The sequence below is a fragment of the Triticum aestivum genome, chromosome 6D, assembly GCF_018294505.1.
Source record: "Triticum aestivum cultivar Chinese Spring chromosome 6D, IWGSC CS RefSeq v2.1, whole genome shotgun sequence".
Taxonomy (NCBI): domain Eukaryota; kingdom Viridiplantae; phylum Streptophyta; class Magnoliopsida; order Poales; family Poaceae; genus Triticum; species Triticum aestivum.
The window spans coordinates 17,098,408-17,120,495 of NC_057811.1; the positions used below are offsets into that span (position 1 = coordinate 17,098,408).

At 47.9% G+C, this 22,088-nt stretch overlaps 1 protein-coding gene across 1 annotated transcript; it reads left to right on the top strand.

Moving 5' to 3' along the window:
- Positions 1–1,142: 1,142 nt before the first annotated feature.
- Positions 1,143–3,271, top strand: LOC123140813 (uncharacterized). The gene is made up of 2 exons (XM_044560092.1): positions 1,143–1,391; positions 2,324–3,271. The coding sequence occupies exons 1-2, from the start codon at positions 1,379–1,381 to the stop codon at positions 3,061–3,063; spliced, it is 753 nt and encodes a 250-aa protein (XP_044416027.1). The 5' UTR covers positions 1,143–1,378; the 3' UTR covers positions 3,064–3,271.
- Positions 3,272–22,088: the final 18,817 nt, after the last annotated feature.

Here is a 22,088-nt window from a genome sequence, read left to right on the forward strand (position 1 = left end):
ACCGAGTTCTTAGTCTTGTTTGCCGGTGTCATCTCCAGATCCTCCAAGAATCACGTGATGAAGGCAAAGGTGGGGAGGGGACTTTGAAACTCGTTTTCATGAATCGCACGCCTCCTTGCCCACCATATAGCCCATAGTGTGACTAAAACTTTCACAAACTCCTGATTATTTAGAGTGTCCCGTATGTTGAAGAGCCAAATCTTCGGGTCATCACCTCCAACTGAAGAAATAACGTGTGTTAACTCCTCATCTAGCAAGACCCATACACATTTTGCCATGTTGCAGTTAAGCAACGAGTGTCGCCATGAGTCGACTGCAGCATTGCATATGGTGCAAACCGGCTCGTCAGCCATGTGTCTCCGGCATCTTTCTTCTCCCGTAGGCAACGAAGCCCTTGCCAATCGCCATGCAAAAACTCTGAGTTTTGAAGGAACTGAAGCTCCCCACAACTTTTTCCAATCATTTCTCGTACCGGTAGTATTTGAGGTTTCGTCCCTTCCCTCAAGCCAAGCTTCACACATATATTTTTTTTCGACAATCATTTTGTAGGCAGACCGTACTGTGAAGTAGCCGGTTTTCTCATAGTGCCATGCCCAATAGTCGCATTGATCAACAAAGCTTATCGGAATTTTCAGGACCGCTTCCACATCAGCAGGCAGCAAATGTTCAGTGAGTAAATCATGGTTCCATTTTCTTTCATGCGGCAAGATCAAATCTGAGACAATCTGTGGAGGGGCAGTCGTGATCGGGCAGATTGGCCTCAGCTTGAAATCTCTCGATAACCAGTTATCCGACCATATATTGATGCTTGAGCCATCACCGACTCTTTTAATTAAGCCCTGCTTCACGATATCCAAGCCAGCAATAATTCCCCTCGAAATTTGCGATGGTCGGCTCCCAAGTTCTGCACGTAACAAATCAACTTCTGGAAAATAAACGGCCTTTTTTTTAGGGGTGTTACCAACACTTTATTTAAGAACCAAAGCTCAGGATGTTATTCGAAATTACATCCAATATACAATCCGGTGATACACCGAACCAGCTATTGCATAGCTCTCAGGAGTCAGGACCCGAGCACTCAAGGATTCAGTTGTTCCCGCAATCCGGCGCATACCCCCCTCTCCCCGCGTCGCGTTCTTGGGCCTGGCCCGTTTATCTCGAGTGAGCGACCCGGCTGCTTCCTCCTCCTCCCCGTATCCTCTTTCCCTCTTCGTATTCCTCTTCCTTCTGTTTCCTCTTCTTATTCCTCTTCTTCTTCGTTTCGATCGATTCACCACGGCGGCTTCTTCTTCGTCTCCTTTGCTTTTCTGATTGGAACCCTAGTCGGAGGCCGAGGCAGTGCGCTAGGGAGTGGATCGAACCCTAGCCGGGGATCGCCATGGATTCAGATGGTTCGTGCTCTCTCTCCGTCTTTTTTTTGCGAGTTCATCCAATTGATGCTGCTTCGTTCCATAGTGGTTGTGCTCACGCGCGTTTGTATCTGTGTAGGGGGTTAGTGATCTGTGTTTTTGGCAGGGTTGTGTTCACGCGCGTTAATACTGGGAGGGGGGTGCGGGTAGGGTTAGTGATCTGTGTTTTTGTAGGGTTTGTGTTCATGCGCGTTTTAGAACTGGGGTGGGGTTAAGTGATCTGAAATGACTATTTGTGTGATTTTCCAGTCAGATTCGTTCTTATTAAGGCCACACTCTAGGTTTTTCGAATTTGGAATTGGACCTGAAAATTCCCACACTAGTACCCGAGCAGTTGCGTCTACGTACTGGAATCTGTGCAGATGCAATAAGGCTCTTTTTCTACTCTGCTGGTTTAGCTAAATCTGGGGGTACAGTATGTCTTTCCTTTGTTACTTCTCCTTTTTCTTGTGCATCTCGGTGTTCAACTTGTAGAATATAGACCTTGGCATATTTGAAGACTCGATGTTCTTTCCAATAGCAGAAGTAGGATTATGAAAACTACATGCAGGGAGACTGGAATTTGTGTAATAGTAGGATGTTGTGCTCTATATACGAGCTGAACTGTGGAAGTTTGTAGTGTTTTTATACTAATCTTCATTATACTATAGCATATATCGATTCATTTTATACAAACTGATCTCGTAAATGCTCTCAGTTTCACATGGTGTACACATTTTGTATGATTTTTTGTAGGGTATATCATTATGAGTTTATAAGATACAATTTAATTCAATTACTGTTCAATAATATGCTATGTAGCATGAACAGATAAACGTTTTGATGAGTTGTATTTATTTCGCATCTTTTTTCTTGCCTTTTTTTGCGATCAGATGGTGCTCACTATTTTTTTCGTATGTACTTCTTTTTTGCAGTAGCAGATGGTATTAAAGATTCTTTGGGGATCCAAAAAAAGAAGCCTGGGCGGCCATTCAAGAAGAAGAGGAAGCCACGAAACCCGGCTGGGAGGCCGAGGAAGGAAGCAACTCCAGCCGTGTTGTCACCGTCAACAACCGGTTGTGGGGGGGCGAGAAAGGACATGCCTGGTGACGATGTGCCGTATAGACAGTGCAAGATGTTAATTGAGCAGCTAGGACCAGGATTGTCTTCTGATAATGTGTCGAAGTCCTCGAGGAGAACTGAGAGACAGACCACGAGGTGGTCAAAACCGCCAGCAGCACCAAAGTCCGCTCCTCAAACTGGAACCAACAGAGGGCGCGGGAGGCCAAGAAAGTACAAGCGGCCAGCAGCACCAATGCCTGCTGAAGCTGAAGCTGGAGATGCCGCGTCAATGGGAAAGAGAAAGCGCGGGAGACCAAGGAAGGACAAGCCAGCAGCACCAATGTCTACTGGAGATGCCACTTCAACGGGAATCAAGATTGGGTCTCTGCAGCCAGAAATGCAGAAGTCAACGGCAGCAATGCCTGATAAAACTGAAGATGCTGCGTCGGCGGGGATGAAGAGAGGACGCGGGAGGCCAAGAAAGGACAAGTTAGCAATGTCTGCTGAAGCTGGAGATGCCGCGTCAATGATAATTAAGAAACCGCCCGGGAGGCCAAGAAAGCACAACCTAGAAGTGTTAGGCCTAGTTCAATCTGATGCATGCAACATATGAGCTTAGTTATCTGTTTAAAAATAATGTTGTGCATGGTCGGGATGTGACCTGCACATGCACGTACTGGGACGCTGCCTCTAGCACGCAGCCTGCTCTTTCCGTTTTTCTCTCCCGGTCATTGGCGTTCGCTTGTGATCCAGTCGCTGGATGGGGCGCAGATACGGATCAAGGTAGCCCGGCCGAGAGGTAGTGCAGGAAAAAAACTTATAAGCCGTGTACCTAATACACTCGGCTTAGACCTGTTTGAACTCGATTTATGTATAAGCCGAGTAAAATACCTATAAGAACTCGATTTATGTATAAGCCGAGTAAAATACCTGGCTTATAGGACACGGTTTACAAGTGACCGATTTATACAGTATAAACCGAGCGCCCAAACAAAAAAGCTCGGTTCATGTATAAACCGAGTGTTTTCACAAGGCTCTTGGTTTAATAAAGTAACATGACGGCAGAGGGGTGTTAACGGCCACGTGTTACAACCTTTATAAGCCGAGTGCGTCTGTGCGCTACACGGTTTACCTATAAGCCGTGCGCTTCCTCTCAGTGCACGGTTTATATATATAAGGCGAGTGCCTCCGCAAGCCGCACAGGTTATATATAAACCGAGTGCCTTATAGCTGTCGTACACGGTTTATATATAGGATCCCGTGGCTTCCATATGGCCTATAGCATTATTTTGCTTCCTTCAGGGATCAGCAAAATATACATATCCAGGAATACATGATAAACCAAAATATATCCAGCAATATATATCCAATGGAGGTTCACAGCAACAATATAACAACGAAGGTTGACAACCATATGAAACCAACCGTGAGTTCAAAGTCTGCACATGCATACATACGCAACAAGAGTTCACAAACGAATGGACGGTGAGTTCCAACTCCATACATGCATACATACCCAACGAAGTTTGACAACAACATACATACATATGCATCCAGAGTTCACAAATGAAAGGACCATGAGTTCCAAGCTGACACCACGCATGAACCTAAAAGATGCAATGAGCTCCACCGCAGCATGTATGCAAACTGCCAACGGCATCCAGGATGCAAACCTATAAGTCAATTATCACACTTATGAGTTTCCAAAGTTAAGTTGCAAAGATCGATAAGACACTAGAGTCAACAAGCATCAACATATAAGGTTCAAACTGAAGCTAAGAAGAATGAACAATTTAAGCATCAACACTTGTGGGCTATACCATCAACAATGCACAAGTTGTAACTTGAGAAGCACAAGCAACGACAAGACGTAACTGTCGGTGTCAAAACCGGCGGATCTCGGGTAGGGGGTCCCGAACTGTGCGTCTAAGGCTGATGTTAACAGGAGGCGGGGGACACAATGTTACCCAGGTTCGGGCCCTCTGTATGGAGGTAATACCCTACTTCCTGCTTGATTGATCTTGATGAATATGAGTATTACAAGAGTAGATCTACCACGAGATCGTAATGGCTAAAACCCTAGATGTCTAGCCTATATGATTATGATTGCCTCTACGGACTAAACCCTCCGGCTTATATAGACACCGGAGGAGGCTAGGGTTGTACAAGGTCGGTTACAAAGAAATGAATCTTCATATCTAGACGCCAAGTTTGCCTTCCACGCTAAGGAGAGTCCCATCCGGACATGAGTGAGAGTCTTCGGTTTGTATCTTCACAGCCCATCAGTCCGACTTATGTTACATAGTCCGGCCACCCGAGGACCCCTTAGTCCAGGACTCCCTCAGTAGCCCCTGAACCAGGCTTCAATGACGATGTGTCCGGCGCGCAAATGGTCTTCGGCATTGCAAGGCGGGTTCCTTTACCCGAATACTCCAAGATAGTCTTCGGACGCAACGATCGTGTCCGGATCTGCAACACTAGTACCACACACAACCGCAGAGAGTATAATAGTTCACGAGTCCAATCCGCTGACAACTTTTTGTAATGTGACATCACGTCTACCCGGTCATTATTCGAACCGTTTTCGTCTGCCGTTCCGCGCCTCGAGACGCGGTTTTCATTGGCACGTCTTGTCGAAGCAGAGATCGTGTCCCCTTATTGCGGGATTTCTCATCAATACGGGCGTGGGTGATCCAACCGTGCCGCCTACATGACCCTTGGGAATAGGCGAGTTTTGAGGTGAGCGGGGAGGCGCTTGATATTCACTGCCTTTATAAGGAGATAAGGATTCCTTTCTTTCACTCACGCCTTCTCTCTTCCTCTGCCCTTCCATTCTCGAGCTCCAGCGCCCAAGTCCTCATCTTCCCTGCCCCAAGCAAGCACTCAACCATGTCCGGATCTGGAGCGCAGGGCAGATGGATGGCCTCCTCAGTTAGGGAGAAGGACATCACCAAGCTTCGGGAGGCCGGGTATCTGGCAAAAGAAATCACCCACCGGCTTCCGGCCAAGGGGCAAATCGTCCCCACCCCGAAGCCCACTGAGAGGGTGGTGTTCATCCCTCACTTCGTCAGCGGGTTAGGGTTTCCCCTCCACCCTTTCGTCCGCGGACTCATGTTTTACTACGGGCTAGATTTCCATGATCTGGCCCCAAATTCCTTCCTCAACATCTCGGCATTCATTGTCGTGTGCGAGGCCTTCCTCCGCATCTCCCCCCACTTCGGACTGTGGTTAAAAATCTTCAATGTGAAGCCGAAGGTGGTGGATGGACAGCACGCAGAGTGCGGAGGTGCCATGGTGAGCAAGATGCCCAACGTCACATGGCCCAAAGGTACTTTTGTGGAGACCGTCAAGGAGTGGAAGAAAGAGTGGTTCTATATCACAGAACCTCGCGGCGCCACTTGGGCCGCGACTCCCGAATTCAAGTCTGGTCCCCCAATGCGGCTCACCTCTTGGCTAGAGAAGGGCCTGAATTGGTCTTCATCAGACGAACTCCTAGCGCTGCAAACGTGCATCCAAAGCATGGTGGATAAAAACATCAAGCTCGTCGACGTGATCCAGGTGATGCTAGTTCGCCGGATCCTTCCATTCCAGAGTCGAACTTGCCATCTATGGGAGTTCGATCAAGCCAAGCACCAGACCCTACTCCGGTTTTTCGGAACTATGCACGAAGACATCTGGAAGGTGCTCTTCAAGGGTAATGAGACGCCGCCAGAGATGACCGACGACCGTGGGCATGACCTAGCCCATCCCGCCAATCCGGTAAGTCTTTCGCATTTCAAGGTCTATCCTTTACTCGCTTGTTCAGGGAAGATATCTAAACCCACTTGTTATTATCGTTTTTCAGGAATGGACGAAGCAGGCAGAGCGGATTAAGTGTCCGGCTCCGCTGCCCGAGGAACCAGCCATCCCGCTCCTAACGAAGATGCTGGTTCCGGCGCCCTACAAGGCGCCGGAGAAGAAGGCCAAGAAGAAGGCCAAGGGGGCCAAAGGTGGCCCTCGCCGTAGGGGTGCTTCGGACGTGGCGTCCGAAGACGACGAGACTCACTCCTCCGCCGCCGAGGACGACGACGAAGAGGAGGAGGAAAGCAACTCCCCCACCAAGGGGGGAGGAAGAAGAGGGCGGCCTCCACAAGTCTGGAGGCGGAGGCGTCCAAGAGGGGGAAGAGCTCCCTCACAGATAACTCTGTGTGGGACGTCGAAAGCAGCCCCGAGCCGCGCCCCCGAAACAAGCCCCCGGCCGAATCGTGAGTACTCAAAAGACTCTGACGTATTCAAGCTCTCCAGTTGATAATTTTAACGTGTTGAGTCATGCGCTTGCAGTCCAGCCCACGACAGCTCCTTGCGATCCTCATCAGGAGGTTCGCTAGCTTCAAAGGCTATGGCCAGCGAGTCACCGCCGGCCGCTCACTCTCCCAAGGCCAAGAGCGACGACGAGGTTCCGTCCCGAAGGACCTTCCCAGGCCAGGGAGAGGCTCAAGAGGCTGTCAAGGATGCGGCGGAGGGCGATACCTCTGCTGCCGGACACATGGGAGAGCAGATCCCCATGGAAACTGGCGATGGGGGCCATGTTTAGTTCGGCCCCCAGCCGGACACGGTTCCCGAGACTAATACGGCTCCGGAATCCGGCGAGCAGCCTCCTTCAAGAAAAGGAGGTGTGCCTATCCCGCCGGTGACCTCTGTCCAACCAGAGGCACTGGATAATCTGCTAGGAGCGCTACGAGGCGCCTCCATTGTGGAGGAACACCGTACCCTCATGGGTACGGTGATTGAGAAGGTCCAGTCCGTCAAAAGCGGACTGACCGAAGTCTGCAGCAGCCTACTAACAGGCTTTGAGGTAAGCGACGTAAAAGAGAAAACCCTAGTATAGACAGTAGCCCCTGAGACACTGTCCAGTGTTCGGAAAGAAAAGCCGGACAGAGGATCAAAGCAACTTTCGCAGGAAACTAACCAAGTATGTCTTATATGAAGGAAATATGCCCTAGAGGCAATAATAAAGTTGTTATTTATATTTCCTTATATCATGATAAATTTTTATTATTCATGCTAGAATTGTATTAACCGGAAACTTAGTACATGTGTGAATATATAGACAAACAGAGTGTCACTAGTATGCCTCTACTTGACTAGCTCGTTGAATCAAAGATGGTTAAGTTTCCTAGCCATAGACATGAGTTGTCATTTGATTAACGGGATCACATCTTTAGGGAATGATGTGATTGACTTGCCCATTCCGTTAGCTTAGCATTTGATCGTTTAGTATATTGCTATTGCTTTCTTCATGACTTATACATGTTCCTATGACTATGAGATTATGAAACTCCCGAATACCGGAGGAACACTTTGTGTGCTACCAAACGTCACAACGTAACTGGGTGATTATAAAGGTGCTCTACAGGTGTCTCCGATGGTGTTTTTTGAGTTGGGATAGATCGAGATTAGGATTTGTCACTCCGATTGTCGGAGAGGTATCTCTGGGCCCTCTCGGTAATGCACATCACTATAAGCCTTGCAAGCAATGTGACTAATGAGTTAATTACAGGATGATGTATTACGGAACGAGTAAAGAGACTTGCCGGTAACGAGATTGAACTAGGTATTGAGATAGCGACGATCGAATCTTGGGCAAGTAACATACCGATGACAAAGGGAACAACGTATGTTGTTATGCGGTTTGACCGATAAAGATCTTCGTAGAATATGTAGGAGATAATATGAGCATCCAGGTTCCACTATTGGTTATTGACCGGAAACGAGTATCGGTCATGTCTACATAGTTCTCGAACCCGTAGGGTCCGCACGCTTAACATTCCGTGACGATATGTATTATGAGTTTATGTGTTTTGATGTACCGAAGGTTGTTCGGAGTCCCGGATGAGATCAGGGACATGACGAGGAGTCTCGAAATGTTCGAGACGTAAAGATCGATATATTGGAAGGCTATATTCGGACATCGGAAAGGTTCTGAGTGGTTCGGGTATTTATCGGAGTGCCGGAGAGTTACGGGAATTCGCCGGGGAGTATATGGGCCTATTGGGCTTTAGGGGGAGAGAAAGGGGCTGCCTAGGGCAGGCCGCGCCCCCCCAAGGCCTAGTCCGAATTGGACTAGGGGGAGGGGCTGCGCCCCCTCCTTCCTTCTCTTCTCTCTTCCCCTTCCTTCTCTCCTACTCCTACTACTTGGAAGTGGGGGGGGGGATCCTACTCCCGGTGGGAGTAGTGTTGGGAATCGTAGCATAATTTAAAATTTTCCTACGCTCACCAAGATGCATCTATGGAGTCTACTAGCAACGAGGGGAAAGGAGTGCATCTACATACCCTTGTAGATCGCGAGCGGAAGCGTTCCAATGAAAGTGGATGACGGAGTCGTACTCGCCGTGATCCAAATCACCGATGACCGAGTGCCGAACGGACGGCACCTCTGCGTTCAACACACGTACGGTGCAGCGACGTCTCCTCCTTCTTGATCCAGCAAGGGGGGAGGAGAGGTTGATGGAGATCCAACAGCACGACGGCGTGATGGTGGATGTAGCGGGTCTCCGGCAGGGCTTCGCCAAGCTTCTGCGAGAGAGAGAGAGAGGTGTTGCAGGGGAGGAGGGAGGCGCCCAAGGCTGTATCTTGCTGCCCTCCCTCCCCCCACTATTTATAGGACCCCTGGGGGGGCGCCAGCCCTTGGGAGATCAGATCTCCAAGGGGGGCGGCGGCCAAGTGGGGGCGAAGGGGTGCCTTGCCCCCCAAGGCAAGGGGGAAGCTCCCCCCTAGGGTTCCCAACCCTAGGCGCATGGGGGGAGGCCCAAGGGGGGCGCCCCAGTCCACTAAGGGCTGGTTCCCTTCCACTTTCAGCCCACGGGGCCCTCCGGGATAGGTGGCCCCACCCGGCGAACCCCCGGGACCCTTCCGGTGGTCCCGGTACAATACCGGTAACCCCCGAAACTTTCCCGGTGGCCGAAACTTGACTTCCTATATATAATTCTTCACCTCCGGACCATTCCGGAACCTCTCGTGATGTCCGGGATCTCATCCGGGACTCCGAACAACTTTCGGGTTTCCGCATACATATATCTCTACAACCCTAGCGTCACCGGACCTTAAGTGTGTAGACCCTACGGGTTCGGGGGACATGCAGACATGACCGAGACGCCTCTCCGGTCAATAACCAACAGCGGGATCTGGATACCCATGTTGGCTCCCACATGTTCCATGATGATCTCATCGGATGAACCACGATGTCGAGGATTCAGTCAATCCCGTATACAATTCCCTTTGTCAAACGGTATGTTACTTGCCCGAGATTCGATCGTCGGTATCCCAATACCTTGTTCAATCTCGTTACCGGCAAGTCTCTTTACTCGTACCGCAATGCATGATCCCGTGACTAACGCCTTAGTCACATTGAGCTTATTATGATGATGCATTACCGAGTGGGCCCAGAGATACCTCTCCGTCACACGGAGTGACAAATCCCAGTCTCGATCCGTGTCAACCCAACAGACACTTTCGGAGATACCCGTAATGCACCTTTATAGTCACCCAGTTACGTTGTGACGTTTGGCACACCCAAAGCACTCCTACGGTATCCGGGAGTTGCACGATCTCATGGTCTAAGGAAAAGATACTTGACATTGGAAAAGCTCTAGCAAACGAAACTACACGATCTTTTATGCTATGCTTAGGATTGGGTCTTGTCCATCACATCATTCTCCTAATGATGTGATCCCGTTATCAATGACATCCAATGTCCATAGTCAGGAAACCATGACTATCTGTTGATCAACGAGCTAGTCAACTAGAGGCTTACTAGGGACAGGTTGTGGTCTATGTATTCACACATGTATTACGATTTCCGGACAATACAATTATAGCATGAATAATAGACAATTATCATGAACAAAGAAATATAATAATAACCATTTATTATTGCCTCTAGGGCATATTTCCAACAAGTAGGACTCCCCAGGGCGCGCCATAGTAGAGGGCCGGCCCTCCCCCTCCTCCACTCCTTTATATATGGGGGAGGGGGGCACCTCATAGACACACAAGTTCATCATTGATCTCTTAGCCGTGTGCGGTGCCCCCCTCCACCATAATCTAGCTCGGTCATATCGTTGCAGTGCTTAGGCGAAGCCCTGCGCCGGTAGCTTCATCATCACCGTCATCATGCCGTCGTGCTGACGAAGCACTCCCTCGACACTCTGCTGGATCATGAGTTCGTGGGACGTCATCAAGCTGAACGTGTGCTGAACTCGGAGGTGTCGTACGTTCGGTACTAGGATCGGTCGATCGTGAAGACGTACGACTACATCAACCGCGTTGTCATAACGCTGCTGCTTACGGTCTACGAGGGTACGTGCACGACAGTCTCCCCTCTCGTTGCTATGCATCACCATGATCTTGCGTGTGCGTAGGAATTTTTTTGAAATTGCTGCGTTCCCCAACAGTGGCATCCGAGCCAGGTTTATGCATAGATGTTATATGCACGAGTAAAAAACAAGTGAGTTGTGGGCGATACTAGTCATACTGCTTACCAGCATGTCATACTTGGATTCGACGGTATTGTTGGATGAAACGGCCCGTACCGACATTACGCGTACGCTTACGCGAGACTGGTTCTACCGACGTGCTTCGCACACAGGTGGCTGGCGGGTGTCAGTTTCTCCAACTTTAGTTGAATCGAGTGTGGCTACACCCGGTCCTTGCACTACAGGAATCAGCTACTTTGCCGTCTGCCATGGCAGACGGCAAAGGCAAGGATGGCGGATGGCAAAGGCCTTTGCCGTCTGCCGCGGACGGCAAAAGGCTCCGGCAAAGTAGGCTACGGTAAAGATCTTATTTGCCGTCTGCTTTCTGAAGCGGACGGCAAAGGGGCCTTTTCCATCAGCGGCGGACGACAAAGAAAGCCGGCGGCAATAAATTCGCTGTTAGTCCATTAGGCGTCTAACGGCAGCCTTTGCCGTCCGCCGCTGACGGCAAAGAGCATCAAGCCTTTGCTGTCTGCCACTGTAGGCAAACTGACCAAATGGGTCAGCTGCCAGGAAGCACAGGTGGTTGCCATGTGGCTTCTTTGCCGTCCGCGGCGGACGGCAAAGAGCCCGTTGCCGTCGGTGGCAGACGGCAAAGAGCCTGCATTGCCTCTTTTTTCTGTTTTTTCTTATACCCAACCATTTTCACAGCAAATAGATGATACATATATATTTTTCACATGGCAAGTTCACAGCAAACATATGAGATATCCAACACATATAATTTCATCATACATGCATAGTTCCATCAACCATACATAGCAAGTTCCACATACATGCATCCAACCATACATATTACGATAGTGTCATCCTACCATACATGCATAGTTCATCGATACAAAAGAAACATAGTTCATCCAAACAAGCACTCCATCTATAAAAGCACAAATGGAAAAGAAGCACTCCATCCATGCAAGCTTCCGTGAATTAAATCAAATCTGCAAAATGATAAACAAGATGTTAGAAAAAGAAGAAGAAAATGAAGAAGAAGAAGAAGACTATAAGAAGTAAGCATACTTAAGTAAAATGGAGCTAACCTAGAAGAAAATGAAGAAGAAGAAGAAGAAGAAGACTAGAAGAATACTAGAAGAAGACTAGAAGAATACTAGAAGAAGAAGAAGAAGACTATAATTAAGCTTATTATGTAAACTTGGTCATTTTGTGCTAACATAAGTAATTTTGGAGTTAACCTATAGGAAACTAAGCATATTAGAGATAACTTAGCATATTAGAGCCAACTTAGGTAAAATGGAGCCAACCTAGCTAATTATGCCATCTTTGAGTGAACTAAGCATATTAGAGCTAACTTATAGCTAACTTATGTCATTTTGGAGAAGAAGAAGAAGAAGAAGACTATAATTAAGCTTATTATGTAAACTTGGTCATTTTGTGCTAACATAAGTAATTTTGGAGCTAACCTATAGGAAACTAAGCATAGTAGAGATAACTTAGCATATTAGAGCCAACTTAGGTAAAATGGAGCCAACCTAGCTAATTATGCCATCTTTGAGTGAACTAAGCATATTAGAGCTAACTTATAGCTAACTTATGTCATTTTGGAGAAGAAGAAGAAGAAGAAAATGAAGAAGAAGAAGAATATATGACATTTATGAGCTAATTTAGGTGAAATTGATCGTTTGTGAGCTAACCTAGGTGAAATGGATCGTTTATGAGCTAATCTAGGTAAAATGGGTCATTTTAGAGCTAACTTGGGTAAAATGCATCATTTTGGAGCTAACCTAGGTAAGATGGGTCATTTTGGAGCTAACCTAGGTAAAATGGGTCATTTTAGAGCTAACATAGGTAAAATGGATCATTTTGGAGCTAGTCTAGGTAAAATGGGTCATTTTAGAGCTAACTTGGGTAAAATTGATCATTTATGAGCTAACTAAGGTAAAATGGGTCATTTTAGAGCTAACTTGGGTAAAATGGATTGTTTATGAGCTAACTAAGCTAATTATGCTAAGTCTAGGTCATTGTGGTAAGCATATTGGAGGAAATAAGGCTAAGTCTAGGTCTTTATGCATTTGTTAAGCAAAACACTAGAGAAACTTACCATGATCATGGAGGTGTAGGAGCGGGCAGGCTCGTGCCGGTAGCTGGAGAAGGATCGTGCGATGCTTGTCTGGAGTTACGCTGCACCAAAGATCATTTCCAATGTCTCGTTAGCATGATGACACTCAAATGTTAAGACTAGCAAGTAATGTCCATTCAAATTAAACTCACCGTGGTCCCAGGAGCAATCACTGGCATCGGCGGAGCGGTCTGACCGGTCTTCTCGCACACAGACTGCACATTTGGTTTTGACGACTCAGTCATACTAGTTAGTAATGAGACAAACACTACATGAATGTTTTGGCTAATCTGCAGAAGAAACTTACCACAAGGAGCTCGTACATGGCCCTTGCCTGCATGTCATTCCGTGCCCTCTCCTCCTCCAACATCTTTGTCGTCCTCTCCTCCAACTCCCGCTGCCTCTCCGCCGCCTCCGCCAGAAGATTCTCCGTTCTATCTCTCTCACTCTGTATAGCAGCCTGCAACACCACTCCTCGTTACCATTTGTAATCATTGATGGAAGCACACACAATGTAATGGAGAAAGATAGCTGAGTACGTATAACTAACCTTGATGGCGAGTTGGACTGGCCGTTCACGAGGCCTTATCTCAGGAGCGGAGCTCGACTGGCGCGCCTTGATCTCCGGGAGAGTGCTAGGACAACGGATAAGTCCATCTCCAATGGCTATGGAGCCATGGGACCTCCCGCCACCAGATATCATCACCAGCTCTGGATCAATGGGACCCTGGCTCGGGTTAAAGTCCTCCCCTTTCCTCGCCTTCCCCTCATCTCTATATTTCACGAGCTTGTCGTGGGAGGAGATGTTGGTGAAGTTGTTTGCATCATCGAGGTCAGACGGAGAGAATGCCTTGACTTTCTTGAAAGAGGCAGTGTGGGCCATGGCATACAGGTCGTACACCTCTGGCACCTTATCCGCCTTATTGTAGCGTGCCTGAAAGAGAGAAACAAAGTAAATTAGTAATTAAAGGGCTCAAGCTAGCATGATGAATGAATTGCATGAATCATGAAGCAAACCACATACCCAGTTCCGCCCGAACTGATATAAGTTGGAGCTGCCTTGATGGTGTGGCACACCTTCCATTTGGGCACGTTTGTCCTTGGCCGCGTTGTGGACGGCTAGCCATTCTTTTGAGCACCACTCATTGACCAACACCTCCCAACAATCCATCCGATCCGCACACCATCTCGGAGGCGCCTAAGTTAGCAAATAGAAACTTGAGCGCTACGGCTATGAATTACTAAATGAAGGAAGTAAGTACAAGGCCTTAAGAATTACCTTCATGTACTGCTCCTTACTTAGGAACTTATCGCGGCACGCCGGCTTGGGCTTCTTGATACCACGCAAGGCGTAGTAGTCTCGAACAGCCTGCACCCGAGCCTCGTGCCGTAAGTTCTGTAGTAGGCGCTTGCAGACGTTCTCGATAACATTTGCCGCCTCCTCCTCGTATCCCTCCTCACACCTGTAGAATGTCTGCAATCAAATGAGACAATATTGATTAGTACAATTAATAACTAGCTAGTTGAAGATTTTTAAATGTGTAAAGGAGAAATTACCCAGAACTTTCTGATCACCACGTCTGCCCTCGTGTCGCACAAGACACCGTCGATAATCTCACCCGGCGGGGCCGGGGCAGCCAAGTAGTGCTCCCAGCTCAATCCAAGCTCTGGAAGCCGACCCTCACCAGGCAACGTGACAAACCCCGGGAAGTTTTGCCGGCAAAGCACTCCAAGGACGGAGTTGGGCCGGCGGACACTATGATGGTGGTCCCAACCCCTACAGCATGACAAGGCCAACGCATTAGATATTTGAAGAAACGTGAATGCAGAAGGTACAAAAAGATTAAATGCACTTACCTCTCCCCATCAGGGTAAATCAACCACCTCTGCTCGCGGGTCGCCGGCACGGACGGGAGCCGTGTACAACCACGCTGGTAGACGGTGCCCCCTCCTCCTCAATATCAGTCGGCTCCCCGCCATCATCAGCATGGCCACTCGGCCCCTCAGGCTCATCCGGCCAGGTACCCCATCCAGATGTGTGCTCCTCCGGGGTCTCGTGGGCCGAAGGCCCGTCGACCCGAGGCTCGTCGTCCGAAAGCTCGTGGACCGGAGTCCGTGTAGCCTCCTCCTCGGACGAGTCCACCCTAGCAGTCACGTGCTCGGGTGAAACAGCTGGGGGTGGCGGCGAGGAAGGCGCCCTAGCAGTCACCCTACCTCCTCTCCCGTGACCACGTGCTCCTCTCTTCTTCCCTCCCTTACCCCGTCCCTTGCTGGGCACCGCTGTCGACGAAGAAGGGCCCAGCGGTGTCACCATACTGTCCAGCAACGCTCGGCGAAGAGGTGTGTGTGGAATGGAAGACCTCCCACCACGCGCCGACGAAGAAGGGGCCTCGGAGCGCTCCCTACCAGCGCCCACCATCTTTCAACACCTGCCATGACAAAGAGTAAACGAAATTAGTACAACATAAAAAAATACCGACATGAATAATAATATATGATGTTTTTCATAACAAAATCAAAAAATATATATGATGTTTAAATCTACCCGATCAACACAATTATATATGATGTTTCTCAAAACAAAATCGAAAAATATATGATGTCAGGGTGTCGGGGGTTGGTGTCGGGGTGGCGTGTCGGGGTCGGGGTGCCGTGTCGGGGTCGGGGTGCTGTTTCGGGGTCTGGGTGTCGGGGGTCGGGGTGTCGTGTCGGTGTCGGGGTGCCGTGTCGGGGTCGGGGTGTTGTTTAGGGGTCGGGGTGTCGTGTCGGGGTGTGGTGTCGGGGTCAGGCGGTCGGGGTGTCGGGGTGTGGTGTCGGGGTCAGGGTGTCGGTGTCAGGGGGTCGGGGTGTCGGGAAATGGTGTCGGGGTGTCGGGGTTAGGGGGTCACGGGGTCGGGGTGTTTCCTTCTCTCCTTCTTCTTCTTTCCTTCTCTTCTTCTTCCTCTTCTTTCCTTTCTTCTTTTTCTTTTTTCCTTCTCTTCTTCTTCTTTTATTTCTTCCTTATTTTCCTTTTTCCTCTTCCTCTCATCTTCTCCTCTTTTTCTTCTTCTTCTTCTTCTTCTTCTCCTCCTCCTCCTCTTCTTCTTCTTCTCCCTTCTACATATTCTTCTTTTCTTCTTCTTCTTTTTTCATCTTTTTTCTACTTCTTATAATTATATAACTAATTAACTAAAACCTATGCACTAGTCTAATCTAATATAATCTAGCACTAAATCTAACACTAACCCATATCTAGTCTAATCTAACAATTAAACAGCAAAAAAGAAAAAGAACAGAAAAAAAACTCACAGGAGATGGCGTTGGCCGGGGCTTCGCAGCGGCAGGGTGGCGGTGGCGACGGGGGCCGCATGGCTTCGGGGTGGTGGCGCCGGGGGCGACGGTGGCGCCGGGGCGGTGGGCAGGTGGTGGGGGCGGCGGGGCGCCGCGGCTGTGGGCCGTTCGGGCGGCGGGGCGACGGGGCAAGGGGGCGACGGGGCGACGGGGCAAGGGGGCGGCGGCGGGTGGTGGGGCAAGGGGGGCGGCGGGTGGTCTGGGCGACGGAGCGAGGGACAATGGGTGGGCGGGTGGCGGGGCAAGGGGGCGGCGGCGTGTGCTGGGGGCGGCGGGTGGTTGGGTGGCGGGGCAAGGGGGCGGCGGCGGGTGCTGGGGGCGGCGGCGGGTGGTTGGGTGGCGGGGCAAGGGGACGGCGGCGGGTGCTGGGGGCGGCGGCGGGTGGTGGTGGTTGTCGGGGAGGAGACAGAAACAGAGAGATGGAGGGGCGGGGTGGGGCTCGGCCGTTAGTTAGGTTAGCTCTTTGCCGTCCGCTTTTTTCTCTTTGCCGTCTGCTGGCAGATGGCAAAGAAGGGGACCCGTTAAGTTTTTTATGATCAGCTCGTTAGCGGGGGCCACCTCTCTCTTTGCCGTTTGCCAGCTGACGGCAAAGATTCATTGTCGTCCGCTAGCGGACGGCAAAGAATTGGCTGATGGCAAAGACCTTCTTTGCCATCAGCCAGTTCGTTGCCATCCGTTTTCCTGAAGCGGACGGCAAAGACCTTCTTTGCCGTCAGCCAGCAGACGGCAAAGAACTAGCAGACGGCAAATAAGCTAATTCCAGTAGTGTTGTGAAGGTTAAAACAACACATACTTGACGAAATATCGTTGTTGTTTTGATGCGTAGGTAAGAACGGTTCTTGCTCAGCCCGTAGCAGCCACGTAAAACTTGCAACAACAAAGTAGAGGACGTCTAACTTGTTTTTGCAGGGCATGTTGTGATGTGATATGGTCAAGACATGATGCTAAATTTTATTGTATGAGATGATCATGTTTTGTAACAGAGTTATCGGCAACTGGTAGGCGCCATATGGTTGTTGCTTTATTGTATGCAATGCAATCGCCATGTAGTTGTTTTTACTTTATCACTAAGCGGTAGCGATAGTCGTAGAAACAATAGTTGGCGAGATGACAACGATGCTACGATTGAGATCAAGGTGTCGCACCGGTGATCATGACGGTGCTTTAGAGATGGAGATCAAAGGCACAAGATGATGATGACCATATCATATCACTTATATTGAATGCATGTGATGTTTATTCTTTATGCATCTTATTTTGCTTAGTACGACGGTAGCATTATAAGATGATCTCTCTCTAAATTTCAAGGTATAAGTGTTCTCCCTGAGTATGCACCGTTGCGACAGTTCTTCGTGCTAAGACACCACGTGATGATCGGGTGTGATAAGCTCTACGTTCACATACAACGGGTGCAAGCCAGTTTTGCACACGCAGAATACTCGGGTTAAACTTGACGAGCCTAGCATATGCAGATATGGCCTCGGAACACTGGAGAACGAAAGGTCGAGCGTGAATCATATAGTAGATATGATCAACATAGTAATGTTCACCATTGAAAACTACTCCATCTCACGTGATGATCGGACATGGTTTAGTTGATTTGGATCACGTGATCACTTAGATGATTAGAGGGATGTCTATCTAAGTGGGAGTTCTAAAGTAATATGATTAATTGAACTTTAATTTATCATGAACTTAGTCCTGATATTATTTGCATAACTATGTTGTAGATCAATAGCTCGCGATGTAGCTCCCCGTTTATTTTTGATATGTTCCTAGAGAAAAATAAGTTGAAAGATGATAGTAGCAATGATGCGGACTTGGTCCGTGATCTGAGGATTATCCTCATTGCTGCACAGAAGAATTATGTCCTTGATGCACCGCTAGGTGACGGACCTATTGCAGGAGCAGATGCAGACGTTATGAACGTTTGACAAAGCTCGGTATGATAACTACTTGATAGTTTAGTGCACCATGCTTTACGGCTTAGAACCGGGACTTCAAAAATGTTTTGAACGCCACAGAGCATATAAGATGTTCCAAGAGTTGAAATTGGTATTTCATACTCATGCCCGTGTCAAGCGGTATGAGACCTCTAACAGTACTTTGCCTACAAGATGGAGGAGAATAGCTCAACAAGTGAGAATTTACTCAGATTGTCTGGGTACTACAATTACTTGAATCAAGTGGGAGTTAATCTTCCAGATAAGATAGTGATTGACAGAATTCTCTAGTCACTATCACCAAGTTACTAGAATTTCGTGATGAACTATAATAAGCAAGGGATAACGGAAACGATTCCCAAGCTCTTCGCAATGCTGAAATCAGCGAAGGTAGAAATCAAGAAAAAGCATCAAGTGTTGATGGTTAACAAGACCACTAGTTTCAAGAAAAGGGCAAAGGGAAAGAAAGGGAACTTCAAGAAGAATGGCAAGCAAGTTGCCACTCCCATGAAGAAGCCCAAAGCTATACCCAAGCCTGAAACTAAGTGCTTCTACTGCAAAGGAAATGGTCACTGGAAGTGGTACTGCCCCAAATACTTGGCGGATAAGAAGGATGGCAAAGTGAACAAAAGTATATTTGATATACATGTTATTGATGTGTACTTTACTAGTTTTCATAGCGACCCCTCGGTATTTGATACTGGTTCAATTGCTAAGAGTAGTAACTCGAAACGGGAATTGCAAAATAAACAGAGACTAGTTAAGGGCGAGGTGATAATGTGTGTTGGAAGTGATTCCAAGGTTGATAAGATCACCATCACAGACTCCCTTTACCTTCGGGATTAGTGTTGAACCTAAAATAAATGTTATTTGGTGTTTGCGTTGAGCATGAATATGATTGGATCATATTTATTGCAATACGGTTATTCAAGTCAAAGAATAATTGTTGTTCTATTTACGTGAATAAAACCTTCTATGGTCATACACTCAATATAAATGGTTTATTGAATCTCGATCGTAGTGATACACATATTCATAATATTGAAGCCAAAAGATGCAAAGTTAATAATGATAGTGCAACTTATTTGGGGCACTGCCGTTTAGGTCATATTGGTGTAAAGTGCATGAAGAAACTCCATGCTGATGGGCTTTTGGAATCACTTGATTATGAATCATATGATACTTGTGAACCATGCCTCGTGGGCAAGATGACTAGAACACCGTTCTCCGGAACAATGGAGCAAGCCACTGACTTATTGGAAATAATACATGCTGATGTATGCAGTCCAATGAGTGTTGAGGCTCGCGACAGGTATCGTTATTTTCTGACCTTCACAGATGATTTGAGCAGATATGGGTATATCTACTTAATGGAAACACAAGTCTGAAACATTTGAAAAGTTCAAAGAATTTCAGAGCGAAGTGGAGAATCATCGTAGCAAGAAAATAAAGTTTCTATGATCTGATCGCGGAGACGAATATTTGAGTTACGAGTTTGGTCTTCAATTAAAACAATGTGGAATAGTTTCTCAAACTCATGCCACCTGGAACACCACAGCGTAACGGTGTGTCCGAACGTCGTAAGCGCACTTTACTTGATATGGTGCGATCTATGTCTCTTACCGATTTACCAATATCGTTTTGGGGTTATGCATTAGAGATAGCTACATTCACGTTAAATAGGGCACCATCTAAATCCGTTGAGACGACACCGTATGAACTATGGTTTGGCTAGAAACCAAAGTTGTTGTTTCTTAAAGTTTGGGGTTGCGTTGCTTTTGTGAAAAAGTTTCAGCCCGATAAGCTCGAACCCAAATCGGAGAAGTGCGTCTTCATAGGATACCCAAAATAAAATGTTGGGTACACCTTCTATCACAGATCCGAAGGCAAGATCTTTGTTGCTAAGAATGGATCCTTTCTAGAGAAGGAGTTTCTCTCGGAAGAAGTGAGTGGGAGGAAAGTGGAACTTGATGAGGTAATTGTACCTTCTCCCGAATTGGAAAGTAGGTCATCACAGAAATCTGTTCCAGTGATTCCTACACAAATTAGTGACGAAGTTAATGATGATGATCATGAAACTTCGGATCAAGTTACTACAGAACTTCGTAGATCAACCAGAGCACGATCCGCACCAGAGTGGTACGATAATCCTATACTGGAAGTCATGTTACTAGACCATGATGAACTTACGAACTATAAGGAAGCGATGATGAGCCCAGATTCCGCAAAATGGCTTGAGGCCATGAAATCTGAGATAGGATCCATGTATGAGAACAAAGTATGGACTTTGGTTGACTTGCCTGATGATCGGTAAGCCATAGAGAATAAAATGGATCTTCAAGAGGAAGACGGACGCTGATAGTAGTGTTACTATCTACAAAGCTCCAATTGTCGCAAAATGTTTTCGACAAGTTCAAGATGTTGACTACAATGAGATTTTCTCACTTGTATCGATGCTTAAAACTCTATCCGAATCATGCTAGCAATTGCCCCATTTTATGAAATTTGGCAAATGGATGTCAAACCTGCATTCCTTACTGGATTTCTTAAAGAAGAGTTGTATATGTTGGGGAACATAGTAATTTCAAAAAATTTCCTACGCACACGCAAGATCATGGTGATGCATAGCAACGGGAGGGGAGAGTTTGTCCACGTACCCTCGTAGACCGAAAGCGGAAGCGTTAGCACAACGCGGTTGATGTAGTCGTACATCTTCACGATCCGACCGATCCAAGTACCGAACGCACGGCACCTCCAAGTTCAGCACACGTTCAACTCGATGACATTCCTCGAACTCCGATCCAGCCGAGCTTTGACGGAGAGTTCCGTTAGCACGACGGCGTGGTGATGATGATGATGTTCTACCGACGCAGGCCTTCGCCTAAGCACCGCTACGATATTATCGAGGTGGATTATGGTGGAGGGGGGCACCGCACACGGCTAAGAGATCAAGAGATCAATTGTTGTGTCTATGGGCTGCCCCCTGGCCACGTATATAAAAGAGTGGAGGAGGGGAGAGGGTCGGCCCCTATGGTGCGCCCTGGAGGAGTAGGAGTAGGAGACAAGGAAGGGAAGAGAGAAGAGAAGGAAGGAGGGGGCGCCGCCCCTCCCCCTAGTCCAATTCGGACTAGTCATTGGGGGGGCGCGCGGCTTGCCTCTCTCTCTCTCCCTTAAGGCCCAATAAGGCCCATATACTTCTTCCCCCGTATTCCCGTAACTCCCCGGTACTCCGAAAAATACCCGAACCACTCGGAACCTTTCCGATGTCCGAATATAGTCATCCAATATATCGATCTTTACGTCTCGACCATTTCGAGACTCCTCGTCATGTCCCCGATCTCATCCGACACTCCGAACTACCTTCGGTACATCAAATCACATAAACTCATAATATAACCGTCATCGAACTTTAAGCGTGCGGACCCTACGGGTTCGAGAACTATGTAGACATGACCAAGACACGTCTCCGGTCAATAACCAATAGCGGAACCTGGATGCTCATATTGGCTCCCACATATTCTACGAAGATCTTTATCGGTCAAACCGCATAACAACATACGTTGTTCCCTTTGCCATCGGTATGTTACTTGCTCGAGATTCGATCGTCGGTATCTCAATACCTAGTTCAATCTCGTTAGCGGCAAGTCTCTTTACTCGTTCCGTAATACATCATCCCGCAACTAACTCATTAGTTGCAATGCTTGCAAGGCTTATAGTGATGTGCATTACCGAGTGGGCCCAGAGATACCTCTCCGACAATCGGAGTGACAAATCATAA